This window comes from Taurulus bubalis (genome assembly GCF_910589615.1).
Source record: "Taurulus bubalis genome assembly, chromosome: 4".
Classification (NCBI taxonomy): domain Eukaryota; kingdom Metazoa; phylum Chordata; class Actinopteri; order Perciformes; family Cottidae; genus Taurulus; species Taurulus bubalis.
This window is the reverse complement of record NC_136592.1, coordinates 27312430-27331531: the sequence shown is the minus strand read 5'-3', so window position 1 is coordinate 27331531 and position 19102 is coordinate 27312430. Positions and strand designations below refer to the sequence as shown.

At 40.3% G+C, this 19102-nt stretch overlaps 1 protein-coding gene across 1 annotated transcript in view; it reads right to left on the bottom strand.

Annotated features, from left to right (window-relative positions):
- Positions 1 to 12482: 12482 nt before the first annotated feature.
- The window catches only part of apip (APAF1 interacting protein), a 13415-nt gene continuing 6795 nt past the window's right edge, over positions 12483 to 19102 (bottom strand). The window contains exons 3-8 of the mRNA XM_079216863.1: positions 18211 to 18311; positions 16578 to 16626; positions 16341 to 16458; positions 15454 to 15589; positions 13559 to 13726; positions 12483 to 13400 (exon numbers count right to left, since the gene is read on the bottom strand). Coding sequence (XP_079072989.1) covers positions 13301 to 13400; positions 13559 to 13726; positions 15454 to 15589; positions 16341 to 16458; positions 16578 to 16626; positions 18211 to 18311 — 672 coding nt within the window. The 3' untranslated portion in view covers positions 12483 to 13300. The remainder of the gene's footprint in view (positions 13401 to 13558; positions 13727 to 15453; positions 15590 to 16340; positions 16459 to 16577; positions 16627 to 18210; positions 18312 to 19102) is intronic.

Below are 19102 nucleotides of genomic sequence, written 5' to 3'. Positions count from 1 at the left end.
ACACGTGACCGCTGTGTTCAGGATGTAAATACACGTGGTTCATGCTGTTTTAAGAGCATTGCCAAATAAATGTAATGTGTTTATAGCATAGTTCTACTCCTTAGTATGTTCTGCACATGTAATATAGAGTTACTTGGAGTTTGTATTGTGTATTAATCCACTGCACAGTAAGTTGCCGACCGTTGCTGCGACACAATCTTCTGAAATATTGCAACACAATATGCACATCCACATTATTTTCTATAGAGCTGAATAGATCCATATATCTATAGAGCTGAATAGATCCATATATATATATATATATATATATATATATATATATATATACATATATACATATATATATATATATGTATATATGTATACATATATATATGTATATATGTATGTATATATATATATTATATATATATATATATATATATATATATATATATATACATACATATATACATATATATATGTATATATATATATAAGTGTGAAGCACAAGTGTGAAGCACAATCCTATTGATGTTTTCCATGAGTACGGCTAAAGGCTCGAGTACTACATTAAGTTCTTGTTGAGATGCATCAGGCCTTGGACAAAAGATTCAAGGTAAAATATAAGTGTGGACCAGATGGGTCGAGGAGCCGGTAAGTAGGACCTAACAACAGGTGTTTTGTTAGTAATCTTTTACTCCTCTTCAATTGGAGATAAACATTAGTTAGTAATCTTTTACACCTCTTCAATTGGAGATAAACATCTATAACTCCCACCATCTATTGAATAGAGAAGGACGGTCACGTGACCCGGGCCCAGCAGGATGGAACGGGACCTTGAAGAGACGCATCTGGTGAAGACAATGCAGCAGCAGGAGCAGCAACACTGGTAAAGAATATGCACAGACATCTTCCGAGACGGTTCAGTAAGAGGTCCACCTCAGTCCAACTGCTGAAGCTTTCAGACTCGGCACCCAGGTGGGTCTGTGTGCACCATCCACACCCTCAGAGCGTACATGTTCTACTGCCGGTAGTGCAACCTGAGTAGTAGACTTGATGGTTTTTCTGATGGAGAAGCTGCAGAGTGAAACCTCTGCCAGATGCAACAGTCTTAAGTGTGCAGCAGTCTTAAGTGTGCAGCAGTGTGAGTTTGAGTGTGTACAAATCCCATGGAGCTGAAAAGAAGTGCTAAGGATCTTTACTGTAATGTGTAATTATTAAAGATTATCATCACAAATTCAAATGTATAGCAATGTGTGGTTATTATCTTATCCTGGCATGAAATAAATGCCTTTGTCTCATGATTGAAAGTTCAGAGCTGACGCTGTTATGGTCCATGGATATTTTAATGTCCAATGCACATTTTCTAACATTACAAGTCTCTGAAACTACTAATATCGTAAATGTGCACATATTTCTTTTTGATCGAACGTACATATTCTGTGGTGTAGTTTGTAGGAGAAGCCACAATCATACAGGACATCATTGGAGAAAGATGTGTCAGTTTCAGGAAGTAACTACTAATTAGCATGATTGGCCTGAAATGTAGCTAGGCTAACTTTTCCCCCACTATCGAATAAAGAAACCCCGAAGTGTAGTAATTCTTTAAATGCATGTATTATTAATGCTTAAACATTGTCTTTGATTTCATGTGCTTATTTCTTAGTTATTGTACTTAAAGTAAACACTTTTACTGGTATACTACTGTACGTAGATAGGCTTGTTTCATAAAGTAGCAAATGCTCTAAATCCAAAGAGATTCAATTGAAACGTACTCGTTACGTACAACTCATTTGTGGTTTCCCTTTGATTTAATCAACATCTATTAGTAATGATACACTGTAATTTAAAAAATGTGTGACCATAAAACCTGCTCTGGTTCTTTATAGTTTATAACATGTAATTTTGTTGAAAAGTGGATGCTGTAATATACCTATATGTGTGTGGAAACCTTGCTGCCAGTGCTTTGACTATTTTCTACCATGTTTTTTCCCCTTGCAGTGTTGTTTTCCAGTCTATTTTATGTTTGACTCACAGTCAGTCATAATGGGCTTCCATAAGCATCAATTAGCAACAACAGAGCACCAGCAGAGAGCATCAAAAAATCATCATGTTTCCAGCCAACCATTTGTAGGGCACCTCCAACAGCGCCATTAAACACGACTCCAAGAGGATGCAGTTGGGACAACCAGTAAAATGAAAAAAAAATTAATGAAGAAATAAAAAAAATAAAAAAAAAGCTGTGGCACGGCCGCCTGCGTACGGGTTCTACATGTGACGGCTCAGCTGGGCTAACATATTGCTGTCATGTTGCGCTGCAGAACAGTGGTGAAGCTGTCGGCTCGCTCAAACCTTAAAAGTACACCAGCCGAGCGCAGCTGGACAGCACTCGCCGTCTCCAAAGCTCCCACTTCAGAAGCGATCACAGTCCGCTTTGTACAAACAGTCTGAGAAGTAAGAATCAGCTTTTCTTTTTGCCAAGAAGGTTCTTCACTTCTTGATCAGTGCTTTTTAAATAAGTGCTTGCCGATGAGGCAAGAAATGTCGGAAGTCGGGAAGAAATGTTTGGTAGTTTTAGTTTTTCTATATATTCAGCCTTGTTTTACTCATATATCCTATACATATATAATGTAAGTGGTCGGAGGACTGTGTAGGAATGGCAATAAAGTTGTCATTGCGATATGAAGTAATTGAAATACTGCCATTTTCTGGAATGTAAAGTAATGTCAAGAAAGTTGTTGGAAATTCATGCGGCCTCCTGTTTTCGGTAGTGCAATATTAGAGATAATTCATATTTATTCTGTTTTTGTTGTTTTTTTTACCCAGGGACTGTTTCAGTTTTCTTTTCTTTTTTTTTTTACAGTATTTTTCACCGCTTATCTCCTTTTTGTTGTGGTTAAGTCTCCGGGGTCCTGGAGGGGTGGCAGATTGCAGCCGTTCCCTCCTCTGCAGTCGGCCCTTTGTCCTTGGGATCGGCAGCTGAGCCAAGAGACGAGTCCAACGAGGGGTGGCGTCGCGTCGTCCATGAACTTCAGGAGCTCGACAGACAGGTGACTGTTGGTTAAATCACCCGCACTGTGGCTCTTTTCCAAGAGTGCGGAGTTCAGAATAATGAAGTCATCCGATCATTTCACCTGAGAAAAACAACTTCCAATCCTCAGATGTGTCGGATAAACGAGGTTCTGCTTTGATAATAACATATGTGTAAAACAGTATCATCTTACATCTTCCTTGGCTCACAGTTCATTTAATCCAGATGTGGTGGTAACCAGATTAGAAGCAGGTCTGCCAGATCTGCGCTGGATGCATCCAATCACGTTATGTATGAAAGGCACTGCGGGAATACAGAATAATTCCACTGCGATGTTCAGCAGCGGCGGCGGTGGCGGCTGCATCGGCTGCTTCTGGAATCGGGGAAGTGTGCCAAGAAGGAACTAAGTCCCTTGCAAATCCATTCACTGGGAATGGTTGTCATCCCTCCAATCCATTTAATTTGATTTGGCTAAAAAAGTAGTTTGCATGACAGAACCTTGAGCTCCAGTTTGGGGGAGGAGGTGATGAGGGGGAGGCGAGTGACACACATGACCAGGAGGCTAAATTAGTCAGGAAGAGGATTCCCGGGGCTAAAATAACTCACTTGGTTAATTGTATGAATGGTTACTGTATGAATGCAAATAGGTTTACTGGACAGTGGACAGTAGATCCATGATGGGTTAGGGTTAGTGGGAGGGCTCCGGGTTCGAACCTGCTGTCGGCGAAATCCCCCCCGGTGTGTTTGTGTGTGTGTGGGCGCTCCGGTTTGGGGTTGTGCTGGTTGAATTCCAGGGTGTATAGATATATAATTTATTTCTGATGCATTTATTATTTGTGTGTGTGTATAAAATATCAGCGCTTTCCAGAATGTCATCATCAGTCCAAGGCGAAACCCTTTAAATTGGTTGGTTTTGTAAAAAAAAAAGCATTGTACGTTGTTCGCATTGTATCCTTTTATTTTTTATTGTTCATATGTTATCCATCACCTATTGGATTTGTACATAATAGTGAAATGTTTGTTTCCTTTTGTTTAGACTTTACAATAACTAGACACTATTTAGCATTAGTTAAGCATGAGTGAACACTTCACATAATTAATAATTCATCATTAATAAAGCATTGTTCCAACATGCACACTCATTGGTAACTCATTAGTATGCAATTCATAAACAGGTATAAATGTTTCATTCTTGATTAATAAGCTTGACTAGTATGTGTTTCATGATTAGGTTTTCATACTTATAATGATGGATTCCACATTTGTAAATTAAGTATTAAGGACTTATAGATGATTAATAAGATAATTGGTTTTGAGAAAAGCAGGCTCATTCGAAAATGTGAGAAGGTGGAACAAGTTTAGCATTCCTGTTCTGACTATATGAATTCCCATTCCCACGTATTATTAAATTCCAATACAAGTAAGAACACGACCAAACAAAAACAGACATCAGAAAAAACACCGACCTAGAGACTGTTTGAGCACCAAAAGCATCACTGATGTGAACACATACACACAAACATTCTCTCTCCTGACCACCAGGGGGCGACTCCTCTGGTTGTATAGAAGTCTATATAAATGACTCTACTTCTCTTTTGATTTATTCCCTCAGTAAACATTGTAAACATGGCCGCTCTGTCTCTACGTCACAGTCTAGTCACTTCCATTTACAAGATGGCGACGGACGCCATTCAAGGCTTCAAAATCACGGCTCACAATCCAACGGGTGACGCCACTTCTTCCTGGCCGTATGTCACATGCAGCCAGTGGGACACACACACACACACACACACACACACACACACAAAGAGAGAGTCCACCTCCTCTCGTCCCGCCGGATTCCTGCGCCCCGCCAAAGTGCCGCTTGATCCGGGATGAACGATGCAGCCCTGTTTCTGGAAAGATGTGGGGGCTCCACTCATCACACCAAGTCCCACTTCATCCATCTTTACTTTCCTGCGACTGGACATGAGACAGCAGAGAGCGGGGTAAGCTCGGCTCCCATCTCGGCTCTCCTCCCCGGGGCAGCGGTTGGCATTTGGTCCGGCTGGTCGTGGGCGGCCATCTTCTGAAAGCCGGCTGCATTTAACTCCACACGCTTCCTTTTGGGTCGTTGATAAACGTGTTCGACAATGTGACTCTTTTTTTTTTGTCGACATAAACTATGACTTTATTCAATTTATTATATATATATTATATATATATTATATATATATATATATATGTATATACATATGATATTTTCATGATGTACAATTTTTTTACAGTTTCATGGCTTTTTATAAACATACTGAACAATGAGTTCATCACTTTTTATAGTAGTATGATATGTTTTCATCTTTTTTTTTTTACACTATGCCATGATTCTTTATGACATATTACACTATGAATTGTTTTTAATGGCACTTTTACAAGTTTTTGGGGATGGAGACAGATGAAACAAGCCGCGGTGCTTATTAAACTGCAACAACTGGGATATTAATCAGTGCTCCTGTCAATACATCTTGGGACACGTCCAACAAGATGGATGAACTGCTGCTTAAGAAAGCGACTTATGACATTAATCTTTTAGTATGTTTTCCATTAAAGTTGCACTACAGTATTATCATTTACAAATATAGACAGACTTAAAAACATTGCATGTTGTTAGCATTGTATCATCACAAAACATACCTTTACCATACAGTTTACATTACCTAGTTTTTTTGACCTTTTTCTTTCTTACATACTTTACCAGTAATTGTAATGTCTTTCGTGTTTTTGCATGACATATTTTACTATAACGTGTATGCCTTTAAATATATGTTTTGACATATTGTTCTGCTTAATGATTAATTTGTTCTGCCATACTATACTATAACATTTCCATGACATATTGTATACTGTGACGTTTTATGACACTCATGTATACAACTTGGTAGGCATACTATATTATTGAATTTTTTAAATTGCTTTATTTAATATGACTTTTTATAAAATGTTATAATGAATTTTATGATACTATGCTATGACTTTTATACAAGATTTTCTATGACCTACTATATTATGACTTTATAATATTTCTTTATGACATAATATACTATGACTTTATATTTTTTGTGACAAACTATACTTTGACTCATCAATGACATTTTTTATGACATACTATAGTAGGATTTTGTTGTATTATATACTATATTGACTTTCATGGCATTGCATACAAGGACTAGGCAAACTATTCTAGGACTTTTAATAGCATTGTATGTATAGTAACATAGTAAAGTAACTTCAGTTCAGATAAGTATTATGAAGTTTTAAATATTATTATTATTATTATTAATATTTTAAATATATATACTCTGAGGCCTCATTTGCAGCAACACAACCAAGGAGTTTGAGGATTAAGGGAAATAAAGCTTCTTACATAACTCCTAATTGAAATGGACCCAATTCAGGACAAATAAAAGAATGCAGATTTGCATGTGTCACATCTTCAAGTAAAATGTCCGCAGGGCTATTCATATGAGCCCATTGTTGACTGCAGTCCTCACTGCACATGAAGGATGTGAGAAGATGTATTTCATTAATTTATGTTTGTAATCCACTTGATGTATGTCTGGTTAGACATATTTATCACTGTGGCCCAACGGTTTCAAGGACAGTTGAACATCAAAGCGTTGCCTATGGGCTCTCCATAAAGTGACCCGTACAGAGTATTGGCCTGTCAGATATTTAACGCCGGTTAATTTAACCCCGGCTTTAACGTAAAGTCAACATGAGATGAATACATTCTCCAGCGATGTGCCTCTGGAGCAGAGCGTCTGCTTCGACTTCTATCAGTATTATCATTTCATGGCATTTCTTTGTAGAAATGAGTGTTGCAGACTTAAAGAGTGAGAATGAAATGTACTGCCTGTTCTGAAGTCTGTAGGATCAACATAATGTACGACCTTGGGGCGTCCAGGGCCCGGTTGTCACTTGGAAATTAGGATTTCGAGGAATTATTATCTATCAAAGATAAGTCTGGCTTAGAAACTATGCCAGATATCCCCTCTCTCGTTACTTCTCCTGTATGTTCAGCGGCTTATCGAAAACAAAAGGAGATATCTCACATGTAATTGATATAAAATGCAGATATGTATTTGCACATAAAAGGTCATATTAATTCAGAGTTTTTATTGATGATCTTTCATGTCCAATCCATCCGTTTGAGGATCTGTTCAGAACCCTCTGGGGAGAGGAAAGGCCTCCGCTGAGGAGAAAAGCCAAAGCTGGAGTCAGAGCTGTGCTCTCAAAGCAGAGTTATAATGAACTCCATGTGTTTGAAGTGAGACATGCGGGCATCTCCTCAAAGAATACTAAATATATAAAATGAATAGAAAATGCTACTGTATAAATGCAGTCAACCGATGAAGTATTCATTAACAGGTAGCCTTTGGTCACTGATCATCCCACCAGTTTCACTGGAGCTCTTCAAGTGTGCTGTATCGAAATGCAAAAGCCGACCATTGAAGCTGGATTCATGACTAGGCGGCTCACATCCAGTTGCGCTGTACAATCTGAAGCCTTCTTAATTTAAGACTTAATTCTCTGCTCAGTACAACACTAATCCACTAACCTTATGTCTTTACATAACACATAGTTGTCCATCCATCCATTATCTTTAACCACTTGTCCTGTTCAGGGTCACGGGGAGGGAGGGGGCCCCTGGAGCCGATCCCAGCAAAGGTCTAGGCTACACCCTGGACCGGCCGCCAGACTATCACAGGGTATAGAGACAGAGAACCCTCCACGATCACATTCACACCTATGGGCAATTTAGAGTAATCAATAAACCTGAGCTGCGTGTCTTTGGACTGTGGGAGGAAACCGGAGAAGGATTCAAATGTCTTTTAGGAAATAATATGTGATATTCATGCAGTTTGTAAAAAATAAATAAAAAACACACGAGGCACTGTTGGTTATTTTTGACCGCTGACTTGCATATCTACAGTACGGAAAGTAATTGCATTTTGTGGTGCAAACAGAGGTTTTCTAGGGGAGGGGATTGATGCTCTTTACATCTCTATCAGCAAAGTCAGAGCAGGCAAGAAAACAAAGTGAGGCCCGGGCGAAAGGATTAAGGGAAGAAGAGGGCCCAAAGCAAAGAGCTGCTGCTGGTCTGATAAGTTTGCTGAGGAGGCTGATTCACGTTGGAGTTTGGCAGACATGCAGAGGACAAAAGCAAAAAGTAGACCATTCGTTTGTGTTAAACTGTAGCTAGAAACCTGTATGCACGAACCCTTTTGTTCGTTCAGGTCCAAGTCACATCCGCCACAGCCACTTAGCTTGATTTATTTGGTTTACTAAACGTATTTAGCCAGCTATCTGTTGGATCATGTGGCGTGCAGCTCAGGAAATTAAACCTGACGGAGAGACCAAAGCCTCGTGACCACCCGAACCGGCAGCAGCCCTCTGCCTAAAGTCCTCACTTAGCTTGGTTTTCTAGCCTGGTGGCTCACGGAAAGGAATCGGCCTTCTTTGAGTTGAATTTAATTTGTACAATCAGTAACTCATAAGTGCATGATGTGTGTGTGTGTGTGTGTGTGTGTGTATGTGTGAGAGAGATTACTGAATGACAATAAAATGTTTCTTCAATTTAGCGAAGATGTATTCTGTAAATACGGATTGCTCAAGGATTTATTTATTTATTTTTTTTTTAAATGGTGACATATCATGAAAAGACCTTTTTTTATTTATTTTTTTATTTCTCCAGCGTTTTCACTCCAGACACCCAAATGTACGTTTGCAAAGTTTAGAAAGCATGTGATCTAAAAAAAGGCCTTCAGATTTAGCTCCCCTTATGCCACACGCAGGCTCATTACACCGCCCACCGCTCCAGAACTACACTCGCAAACCAAAAAGGTGCAGACCGTCTTAAAAAAACACTCCGTTTTAGAGCCCCGACTCCAAAAAAGAAAAGCCCAGAGGGTGAACACGGGGAAAAATTAAGCGTTTTTATGAACATTAAAGCATGGAAACGTGTTCTAGTAGAAACCAAAAACATGCAAGTACGAACCCGAGAGAGTGAGTCCGGTGTACGTGCCCTTTAACATGTGACAGTGTGAACACGGTGTGAAAGCGGTTACTGCCGGTGAGCTGGCTTCGTTTTCTTTTCATCCGTGGCTACCAGCAAGTAGACGCCGGTGTGAAGATAGCTGGAGCGTAATGAAGTGACTGGGAAGACGTGCTAATCAATCCTCCATTGAGATGCAAATGTACTGGTGCATTTCTATTATTTTAAATAATGTTTGACTGAGGCATAAAGGGAGGTATATACTTGCAGGCCTGATTGACGAGTGTTTGGTCAATTACACAAATGTGGTCGCTGCCCACTCGCTCCCCCTGTGAGAAGCAGGCTTATAGAACAAAAATCTATAGTGCTTTGTTGTCAATGGGCTGTCTGTTAATCACCAGAAAAAAAAGGGTGGCCACGGTCAAGTGTTTCCATGAGGTTTTGATTGTTCTTTAGGGGCCTAAAGTATATAATACTGAACCCACTCACGTCAAACAATTATGTGCTTGGCAGTTTACTATATTCAAGAACCAATGTAAGACTGTAATGTTTCCATGGTGACTCAATAAGGCGAAGGATTATAAAATAACTGCATGTTCTGCTTTCAAATCCAGCACTTAATCACTCTGTCTCCTCTCTTTCCATATTTTCTTGACACTCTCTTGTTAGAAATAACTAATGAAGGCACAATGCCCCCCCTCCATCAAAAACAGAATGTCAGAAAGGAGCGGGATAAGAATGTGAAAATGCTAAAGAGATCTTTTAAATGTTGACCCTGAGAAACATTAGTGAGCTTAAATTGTTTTTTTTGTTTTTGTGTGGTTGATGTGTGACACACACATAAGCGCACCGCGCTTGTGTCTGAGCATCAATAATATTAATTTATATCACCATTTGGCCTGTCACAAGGCTTTTACTGAAGCTAAAAATCATAAACGCATTTACACTTTAATCAATATCGTAAAAAATATGGCACGGCAATGAGTGTTCCCTTTTCCTCCTGAGACATGGGTGCCAAACACGTTAATACAACTTGAACATAATTTATGGGTTGAGAGGCGCCACTACAGCCGCCGAACGGTTACACGTCCCTCAATTGATTGGAAAGGATCGAGAAAATAACAGTTTTTTTGATGCAACGCTCGTGACGAGACGCACGGCCGGCGATCATGTGATCCACGAAAAAACGGCGTGGGGGAGGAGAGAGGATCAAAAACGGGGATTTATTGTCTGCACTTGTCTTGCGTTTTCATGACCAAACAAGAGTAACATGTATTCAAAATGTTGTGTAAAAAACAGGGTGTAAAATATGGCGGTGAGGTGTAGCTTATGTCTTTGAGGGCCTACGGGAAGTAAGTGTAGCACTGGGGGTTGGTTGGATGTTTGTTTGTTTTTGATGATGTGAAAGTCACTACATTGGAGGATGCAGTGGCAGGAAGTGTAACTTCACCTCGAGGTCTGAGGTAAAGTCCACCCACTGCTTCATTTAGAAAAATGCAAAAGAGGGCTGACGGAGGGTCAATAAATATGACCGCTGGAGGAGGTAGAGATGCTGAAGATGGGGGTGGTGGTGGTGATGGAGGAGGTAGAGATGCTGAAGATGGGGGTGGTGGTGGTGATGGAGGAGGTAGAGATGCTGAAGATGGGGGTGGTGGTGGTGATGGTGGAGGTAGAGATGCTGAAGATGGGGGTGGAGATGGTGATGGGTGCAGAGGTGGGTCGGACTAGAGGGTAAGATAATTGGCCTTGCAATATAAGGGCGGAGTTAAAACAGGAGACGTTTTGAGACATTTTCAACCATAAAATGCAGATTTGTACAAATTTGGGAAGAAACCAACACCAGCATTGGTGTTGGTTTTCACCAAAAGAGTCACATCATGTATTTTATAGCTTGAAAAACACTTAAGTGTGCAGTTGCTCCTTAAACGTGCCTGGTAGAATTCTTTTTTTTTTTTTTACAAAAGATTACATTCAGTGCACCAGAAGGTCTTAGAAATACATCTCCTTCCTCCTGGAACATTTGCACGGCTTATTTTTGAAACATTTAGGTAGGTATAACACTCGAAGGGGAACCTACAGTATAATACATCTGCTCCATTTTATGCCGCGTTATACTTCTAATCCTCTACATTTCAAAAGGGAAATAAGGTACTTTATTTCACTACGTGCTTCTGGCAGTTTACCAATTAGGATTTAACATAAAAAAAACTTGAGTTTACCGTGTGACGGTATATGAAGTGTTCAGTCTTGAAGACTCCCTGCACACAAATCTCTCCGTCTGTCTCTCCGGCTCCTGAACTCCATCAGCTAACGACGATAGTTTGTTCACTCCAAGGTGAACAAACCAGATTTTTGCCGCCGTCGTTGTCGTGAGAACCGATCTGATGTGACCCTCCTGCTCACCTTCGTCTTCATCACGTCTAGTCGACTCTTCATCTTATTGTGTAATACATGATGCTCACACTAAAGGTCTCTGCTGACTGAACTATAGTTTAAATGAGCTAAACAACAGTCATCTGGTACATACATAGTCCAGGAAATATACATAATATAACTAAAGTACTTTTACAGAACATGTTGCTGATACTACGATTTAGTAATATGTGTAATATTTTCACAATGTGATATTAGTACTTTTACTGAAGTAAAAAGGTACTGGATACTTCTTCCAACACTGGTCAAATGTAGCTTAACATATTTGATACTTCAGACAAATAAATAATAACGTATTTTTGTTTCATTCATAATTTTAATACATTTTGATAAACCTGAAAAGCCAGTTTTTTTTATTGAGGTATACAAATGGTACACCAGTTGGTACCTCTTTGCTCCTGCGCTCTTTTCAAAGTGTTCACTTGCACATTTTCCCACAAACACCTGAAACTCTGAGCGACAGAGTCGTCTTTGGCTTCAAATTCCGTTCTGAATATGTATATTAAATATTGAATACGTATATTTCTGAACTTTGCGAGCCGACAGGTAAACCATATTAATATAAATGCATGTCGACATGCATGTCGGAATGAATAACATGCATTATATATAACATTTGGTTTCTGGTGCTGGGGCATAACCCAACTTTGACAATGTGAAATATAGGAGTTTAGTCATTTGTTATCTTTTTACAGATCGTTCCTGAAAATCACTGATGCAACAATTCATAAACAACGAGGCTAAAAACCTGAGAACTATTGTCTGTGTGTTGAAGAGGGGAGACATTGTGAAGCTCAGCGTGTCGTCATTTTTATGCTATGGGCTGGTGTTCAATTTTTTTTTTTTTTTTTTCAAATGGGTTTACCAGAAATCCTCATTAATCAGAGGATGAGGAATCTTGGCAGCGCTAGCGCAGCACAAAAGACTCCTCGTTTTTGTTTTGTTTTTAAGATTCAAATAAGCCTGCAGCATATTTGACAGCACACTGTTTTGAGAGAGTAGTGGTGGAGGAGAGGGATGGCGGCAGCAGAGGGAGCTTGTTAACAGAACAAAACAACTCTGACTTTCATGAGGAATGAGTATGCAGACGATCCCTGCACCGAGCGCTCTCTCCTGCAGGGTCCTTTTACACAACACAGACCCCCGCTGAGAGGTGTTTAGCAAGATGACCACACTCACTTGTGGGCAGTGTGAAAAAAACACACAAAAAAACGGCATTCGTTTATTATATTTCTTTGAAACTGAAATGTGGCGTAAAAAATTCTGAAACATGAGGTATCACTCTGTGAAAGATAAATATATGTTTATTTGTTGTTTTTACTTTAAAAACTTGCTTTCTTTTAAAGACGCTGGAGAACAAAAGGGGATATTCTGGACACAGCTTGATTCAGCCTGCTGCCGTAACACGATAGAAAGAAAATAAATAAATAAATAACTTCTGCGATTTACAATTTGCGTTCCATTGTTCTTTTATTGATTGAAGCAAAAAGGCAGTTAATCACCGTTGGACTCAACTGAAATGCACAAGACCTTGAATAGGAAAGCATTTAAACCGCCTGAGGTGTCTTGATTTGCCGGCTGCTCATTCAAGAACAGTCCCACACTGTTTTTTTTTGTTTTTTAAGCGAGTCTCCAGGTGCTTACGGATCACAGGCATTCAATCTGCTCCGACCCTGGATCTGCCCTCACCATCAAATTTCATCAAATTTGAAGCAGGCCCGGCGTGAAAGACAAAATGACTACAAACGCGCTCTTTCGATTGAACGGCACTGACCTTTCTCCAACACGTCTCTTTATATAAAAAAAAGCACCGCTGAATGTCAAACTATTCCCCTTTCTTCTGTTGGGCTGGCTGAAGGGTCCAGTCCACACCGCTTCATCTGCACGGCAATGTCAAACAGGTAGTCGTAGCATTCACACCTACGGGAAAGCGGCAGGGTTCACGAGTGTTTTGCAGGAGAAAAAAAAACACATAATTTTCTTTGGTAACACATGCCCTCAATACAGGACATGTGCTACCAAAGAGTCATGTATAGCAAGGTGAAAGGGGTCGATAGCGACGGGAGGAAAGTGCTCACATGGTCTTGGCCTTCTCCCACGACTCCCCCCAGACGTAGACGCCGTGTCGGCGGACGAGGACGGCGCACGAGTCGGGGTATTCCTGCATAGCCCGAGCCATCCGGTCTTTCAAGTCCCTCTCCTCTGGCGTGTTTTCCACGATGGGCACGACCAGGATGTCGTCGTATCTGTGGACACGCGGAGTCAGGAAGAGGCTCTACGCGCCAATCTCTCATATAATGGACACACAAATTAACATTTTCCAGCATCTGAAATGTGAAGACCTGCTGTTTTTTTGTTCTCAGTTGTATATCTTTGGGTTTTAGACAGTCGGTTGAACAAAACAAGCGAGTTTAAGTCGTCAGCTCACACCCTTTTTCTACCGTTTCATGAACGATTAATCAAAACAAAAACTAAATATTGACCGTTGCTGCTGCTGTGATCCTTCTAAGCTCGAGCCAGAAAAGAAACAGCTCCACCTCTGATAACATATTCCTCCTGTATTTTTTTTAGCTGCCTGCATGGGAGCGAGCACACACTCAAATTGTTGAGTTTGATAATAGGTTTCTCCTACTTTGGCTTTTAGCGAGTATGGGGAAGAAGGAAACAAATAAATGAACACTGCAGCAACAAGGCCTGTGATGTGTGAACAAACTACTTTGCGGTGGTGATGCGCATGTTTCAGCCTGTTATACCAGGGTTATTGTGAAAGGTTGGGCAAGACGGGACACATTTCTTTACAAAAGAGATCGCGGCCAAGAAAGAGCTGTTTACAATCGTCATTTCTCTCTTCCATAGAAGCCTAAGAAGGACAATAAAGATGTTCTCTTGATGTGACTCATTTGAGGTGCAAAGGTTATGCTCTACCCCGATGAAGGCGATGGTGAATGGTAAAAAGGTCTTGCGCCTTTCTAGTCTTCAGACCACTCAAAAACGCTCTACACTACGTAGCAACTTGACAACTTGACTACGTGACAACTTGAATGGCTTGATGGCAGAGGCGGCAGTGCAACCTGTTCATCAGGATCTAATCCGGATGCTCATTCAGTTGCAGGTCCCTTAATTCTGCTGCCAAAGACGCTCAAAATTATTGGCTTTCTTTTTTGGATCTCCGACTTCAGCAGGACTTCAAGATAGGACACATGGGGTATGACACAGGGCAGTCTCTGCTATTATTGGTTAGGCACAGCCACATGTAACGAAGCTAACCGCTAATGCTAACGGAGGTTGCATTTTGAGCTCCGTTCCGTAAAGATTTGTAGCGGGCGAAGCTCAACTTTACGCTCTCATGATGTGGTCAAATGTCATCTTGTAAAATGTAGTTTTTGGGCAAGAAACCTAAATAAATACATGTTTGAAGGTGATGTTTTCACAGCAGTATACAATATATATTGGAGAATAATTAATAACTGTTTAAACCTCCTACCGCTAGCTCAAAGAAGCATATAATACATCATTTAAAAAACACTTATGCAAAGCGTGTATTTCCTAATCATTTTAATTGTGTCTTTTTATGCAAATAACCAGCAGAAATTGCAATAACAGAATAAAAGGATAATATTTTTAAAATGTAATGGTTTAGACTGACTTTGGGACGGTTGAAATGATTTTTCGGGAATGTTAAAAATCGTAGAAAGAACATTTTCACACCGGAAAATGGCCAAGAAGTTACTTAAGCTCAAACCTAAAATGTTTTCACCACAAACGTGATCTCTAACTGGGTCCTGCCGACACTCTTCGGATCTACGCCACTCGCTCTCTTCAATATCTTTCAATTTGAAAATGCAGATTTTGTCTGAACGTGCGGCGAGTTCGCAACTGTGATTTCTACGATGATTTACAAGCGTCCACTTTGGAGATGAAGATGCTCGGAACCTCTCTGGACTGCATTAATCGGTGCATCTTGATTACATACCGATAGTTGGTGCCTGAGGTGCCTTTACAGATCCCCTTGATCATCTCCTGGTGTGATATTCTGAACTCTTTGCCAGGATACAGCAGTGTTGCCATGACAGCAGCCTTGGAGTGGGTGTGTATGACTGCCTGTGCCCCTGTATTTTAGCAAAGGAAAGGCAGATTTTGATTTTTTTTTTTTTGTGTTGTGTACCTCTTTCTCAGAATGATAATTACAACAAGACAAGGCAAAACATGCAACCACCCACAGATGGTGAAACATCAACGTGCACTAAGCTCTGAAATAAATTTGGTGCAATTTACATGATTGTGACAACTTTCACTTTGTGCCATTCCAGGAGAGAGGGGATGGCTTTTTTCAGTATTTCATTCAAAGGAAATTTGTAAACAACTGTATCTAGTGACTGCAACCTTGGACTGCTTCTTTATGAGACGAGATATTCTTTTCAGAATTTGATCAAAAAGCAATCTTTCCACAAACAACAGCCTTCACATAAAAGACCTTCATCTTCCGATGAAAAGAATGTCAACCACATCTTTAGAAAAGAGAATGTGTGTAACTTTACAGTTGGAAGGCTAGAGAAAAAATAGTTTGAGTCAGTTATTGATTTTACTATTTTCTTTCCGTGGCAAACGCACTTTCAGATGATGAACCGGTGCACCGGCTTAAAAAGATACTCCCAGCATTCAGTACCAGGCATCTTATTCTCTCTATGTCTTTGTGCTGCGGTCAACGATGAACTAATCTCTGACTCAGAAAAACCAACAATGATATCAAACTAATTATGAGGACAACTGGTGGTATATGCAGGCTACTGATTCTCAGATTCTTAGTGCGAGCGGTGGTGATCTCGGCTGGTCGTGCATACAAATGCATCAGTGACTCACCTCTCATCGTATAGGCGTTCATGAAAAGCGGCGTGCACTGGCTCCTCCTCAAGTTCTTCCAGGCGGGTGGACAGCTGATGTCTCTCTCTTCCACGTCGCACACAAACATGTCGTCTGGCTGCGTAACACAAAACATAAATAAAAAGGTGTCAAACGCACAAATACAATGCTGCTCTAATCGAATCATTTGTACTGAGCAGAGCTACGTTTCCGCACTGCGGTGAAAACCCCGCTTACCTGTATTCTCTCTTTCTGGACGCCGGATGGTGCAATGTAGATCTGCTCTCTGTGAGTCACACGACAAACAACACAGCATGTATTTAGACATCGAGGGAGAAGGGCCAGGACGATGAAGTGGCTCTTGAAGCGGCGGTAATTCGTCATAACATAATGGAGCGTCGGGGCCTCGCACGGCATACACAATAACAGGACTCTTCTCGGGTTATTGTGACTTTTACTTTCAAGAAAAGCGACACATAAAAAGGAAGTGAAACTCAACGACCACTGCGACATCTTTCAGAAACATTCACTAACGCTTTCCCGGCCGTCCATAAAGAATCCATTTTTCCTGGGCGGTGTTTCTTCAGTTGTTATCTAGAATGATTTATCTCCGTCCCCGTTGTTCTATTGACTTGAAATGCTTTTTTTAAATTTTACAGCCTTGACCAAAAAAGCCTAATGGAAAATAAAAAGTAAAAAAAGCCTGAAAAGCAGTCGATTTCTTAACTTCTTTTTTGTCTCGGTGTCAAACACATAGCGTCATTTCATCCACACAAAGTCTTTCATCTTTTTACTTAAATGGTGAGAGCCTTGAGGTTTCCTCATATAATGTAGATGGAGGGAGGAGATTGTGCTCTTCTTTACTGAGCAACAAACACAGCAAATAAAGGAAATAAAAGGAGTATCCTATTGATTTTTGTTGTGCAAGGTTTGGCCGAGGGCGCCTCAGGCTCCGAGTCTTTTCTGAGTCAAACCCAAAGCAACTGTGGAAAAAAAAAAAAAGAAACTTCAAACCTTAAATTCTGTGAGACCGGCACTCACAGGAAATAAAAATACATAGACTTCTATAAAGTGACACTGCTGCTTGTTTAGATTGCGTAACGCATTTCCATTTACCCACTTTCTTTCATCCAGAGTAAGTGAATGCAGCGTGTTCAAGGCTTTTAGCTTCCTAAACTGAACAATGAAAGCACCAATTTATAAACGCCGTACACACGACCGCATAATGGGTGAATCTGAATAGTTGTCATTTAGTATAATACATGTACAATGTTCGGGCCACGAATTGGGACTTCAACTGTCTTCATAAAAAAGGTACGGTGTGATACTCGGAGCGCATAACTGCTTATTATCTATCGAAATCTAAAAGGTATAATCATTGAACAATGAAAGAAAATTCTCCTGACGATCCTTTAAGAGTTGCAACGTTCGTACGCGCAGTGGCAGTCAGTGAATCTAGTTGGGTTTCCTCCAAGGTTTCTTTAAGTTCCCCTGTTGGCTTAAATAAATGTCTGCCTTTCCCAATTTCAAAACAGGGATTTACTGATGGGCGGCGCTTCCTTTGTAGCTGCCATCCAAAAACAACAGAGTTCAAAGATGTTTGTAATAGCCTGTCAGAGCCTTCAGTTTGAATTCTGCTCCTTTATGGTAGAACTGTGGCCTTCTGTCTTGACACTAGATTTGCACACACTGTCAAAACTGATGGTACTAACCTCACATCAGCCTCGCAGCACTTTTCAAAAAAAGATTTCTTATTTTTTTTGGGCAAGAATGTCAAAGATATGCAAACAGAAAAACTATTTTGAAGTGAAAGGCGGGCATTTCTTTTATGATCCTTCACAACATTTTTGAGGAAATGATTGTGACGAACCCTCGCCGGAGACTGATGCCTCCGCCCGTCCCCGTCACCCATCCCAGCTGGTAGAAGAGTCGGCACAACTCCGGGATGAGGACGCGAGGATGCTCCTTCTCCTGTAACGGACACAAAAACTGTGTCGGTTAAGTCATCTCAGCTCAAACAGGGTGAATGGGGCCCTTTTACAGCGATATTGGGTCCCAGAATCAACATTGCACACGTTTGAGATGAAAGAGGCTCTAGCGAGTTAAAATATCGCTGAAGCGATGATGAGAGAACGTGTTAGTTTAGCGTTCTGCTAAACTATTAGAGCAGTGGTTCTCAACTGGTCTGGCACCTTAATGACAAATGACCCAAATCGAGGAACATTCTCTCTTCTCAAATGTATTTAATGAAAAGATGGTGCAGTTTTAACCTGAGATAGTAGAGAATATGTATGCCAACACAAAAACAAATTTAATGATAAACCAAAACAAGCAGCTGGTGGCGATGCTAGAGAGGGAACTATTCCCTTTTACACTCAATTAGCTGCATTTTAATTACACGAGGTAGTACAACATAGATAACAATTCAGAATCTTCAGCCATTTTTAAACAGACTCAACAGCTTTCATGCACAAACAGTCCAACAACTAAGAAGTAGTTTCAAAAAGACTCAAATGACCTAACTTTAACTGAGAATACACACTCACTGGATCTATGACAAACACTTTACTGTGAAACAAGTCACTGTCTTGAGGAGCAGCTTTTCCACAAATTCAAAATAAATTAAACAAAAAGTGCAATTCAAAAGGATTCATATACACAAAATGTACTTTTCTTGTGATGACCTCATCAGTAAATACTGAAAAACATTGTGCAAAGTATTTGTGTAAACACTGAAAAACATTGTACAGAGAATTAAGCAG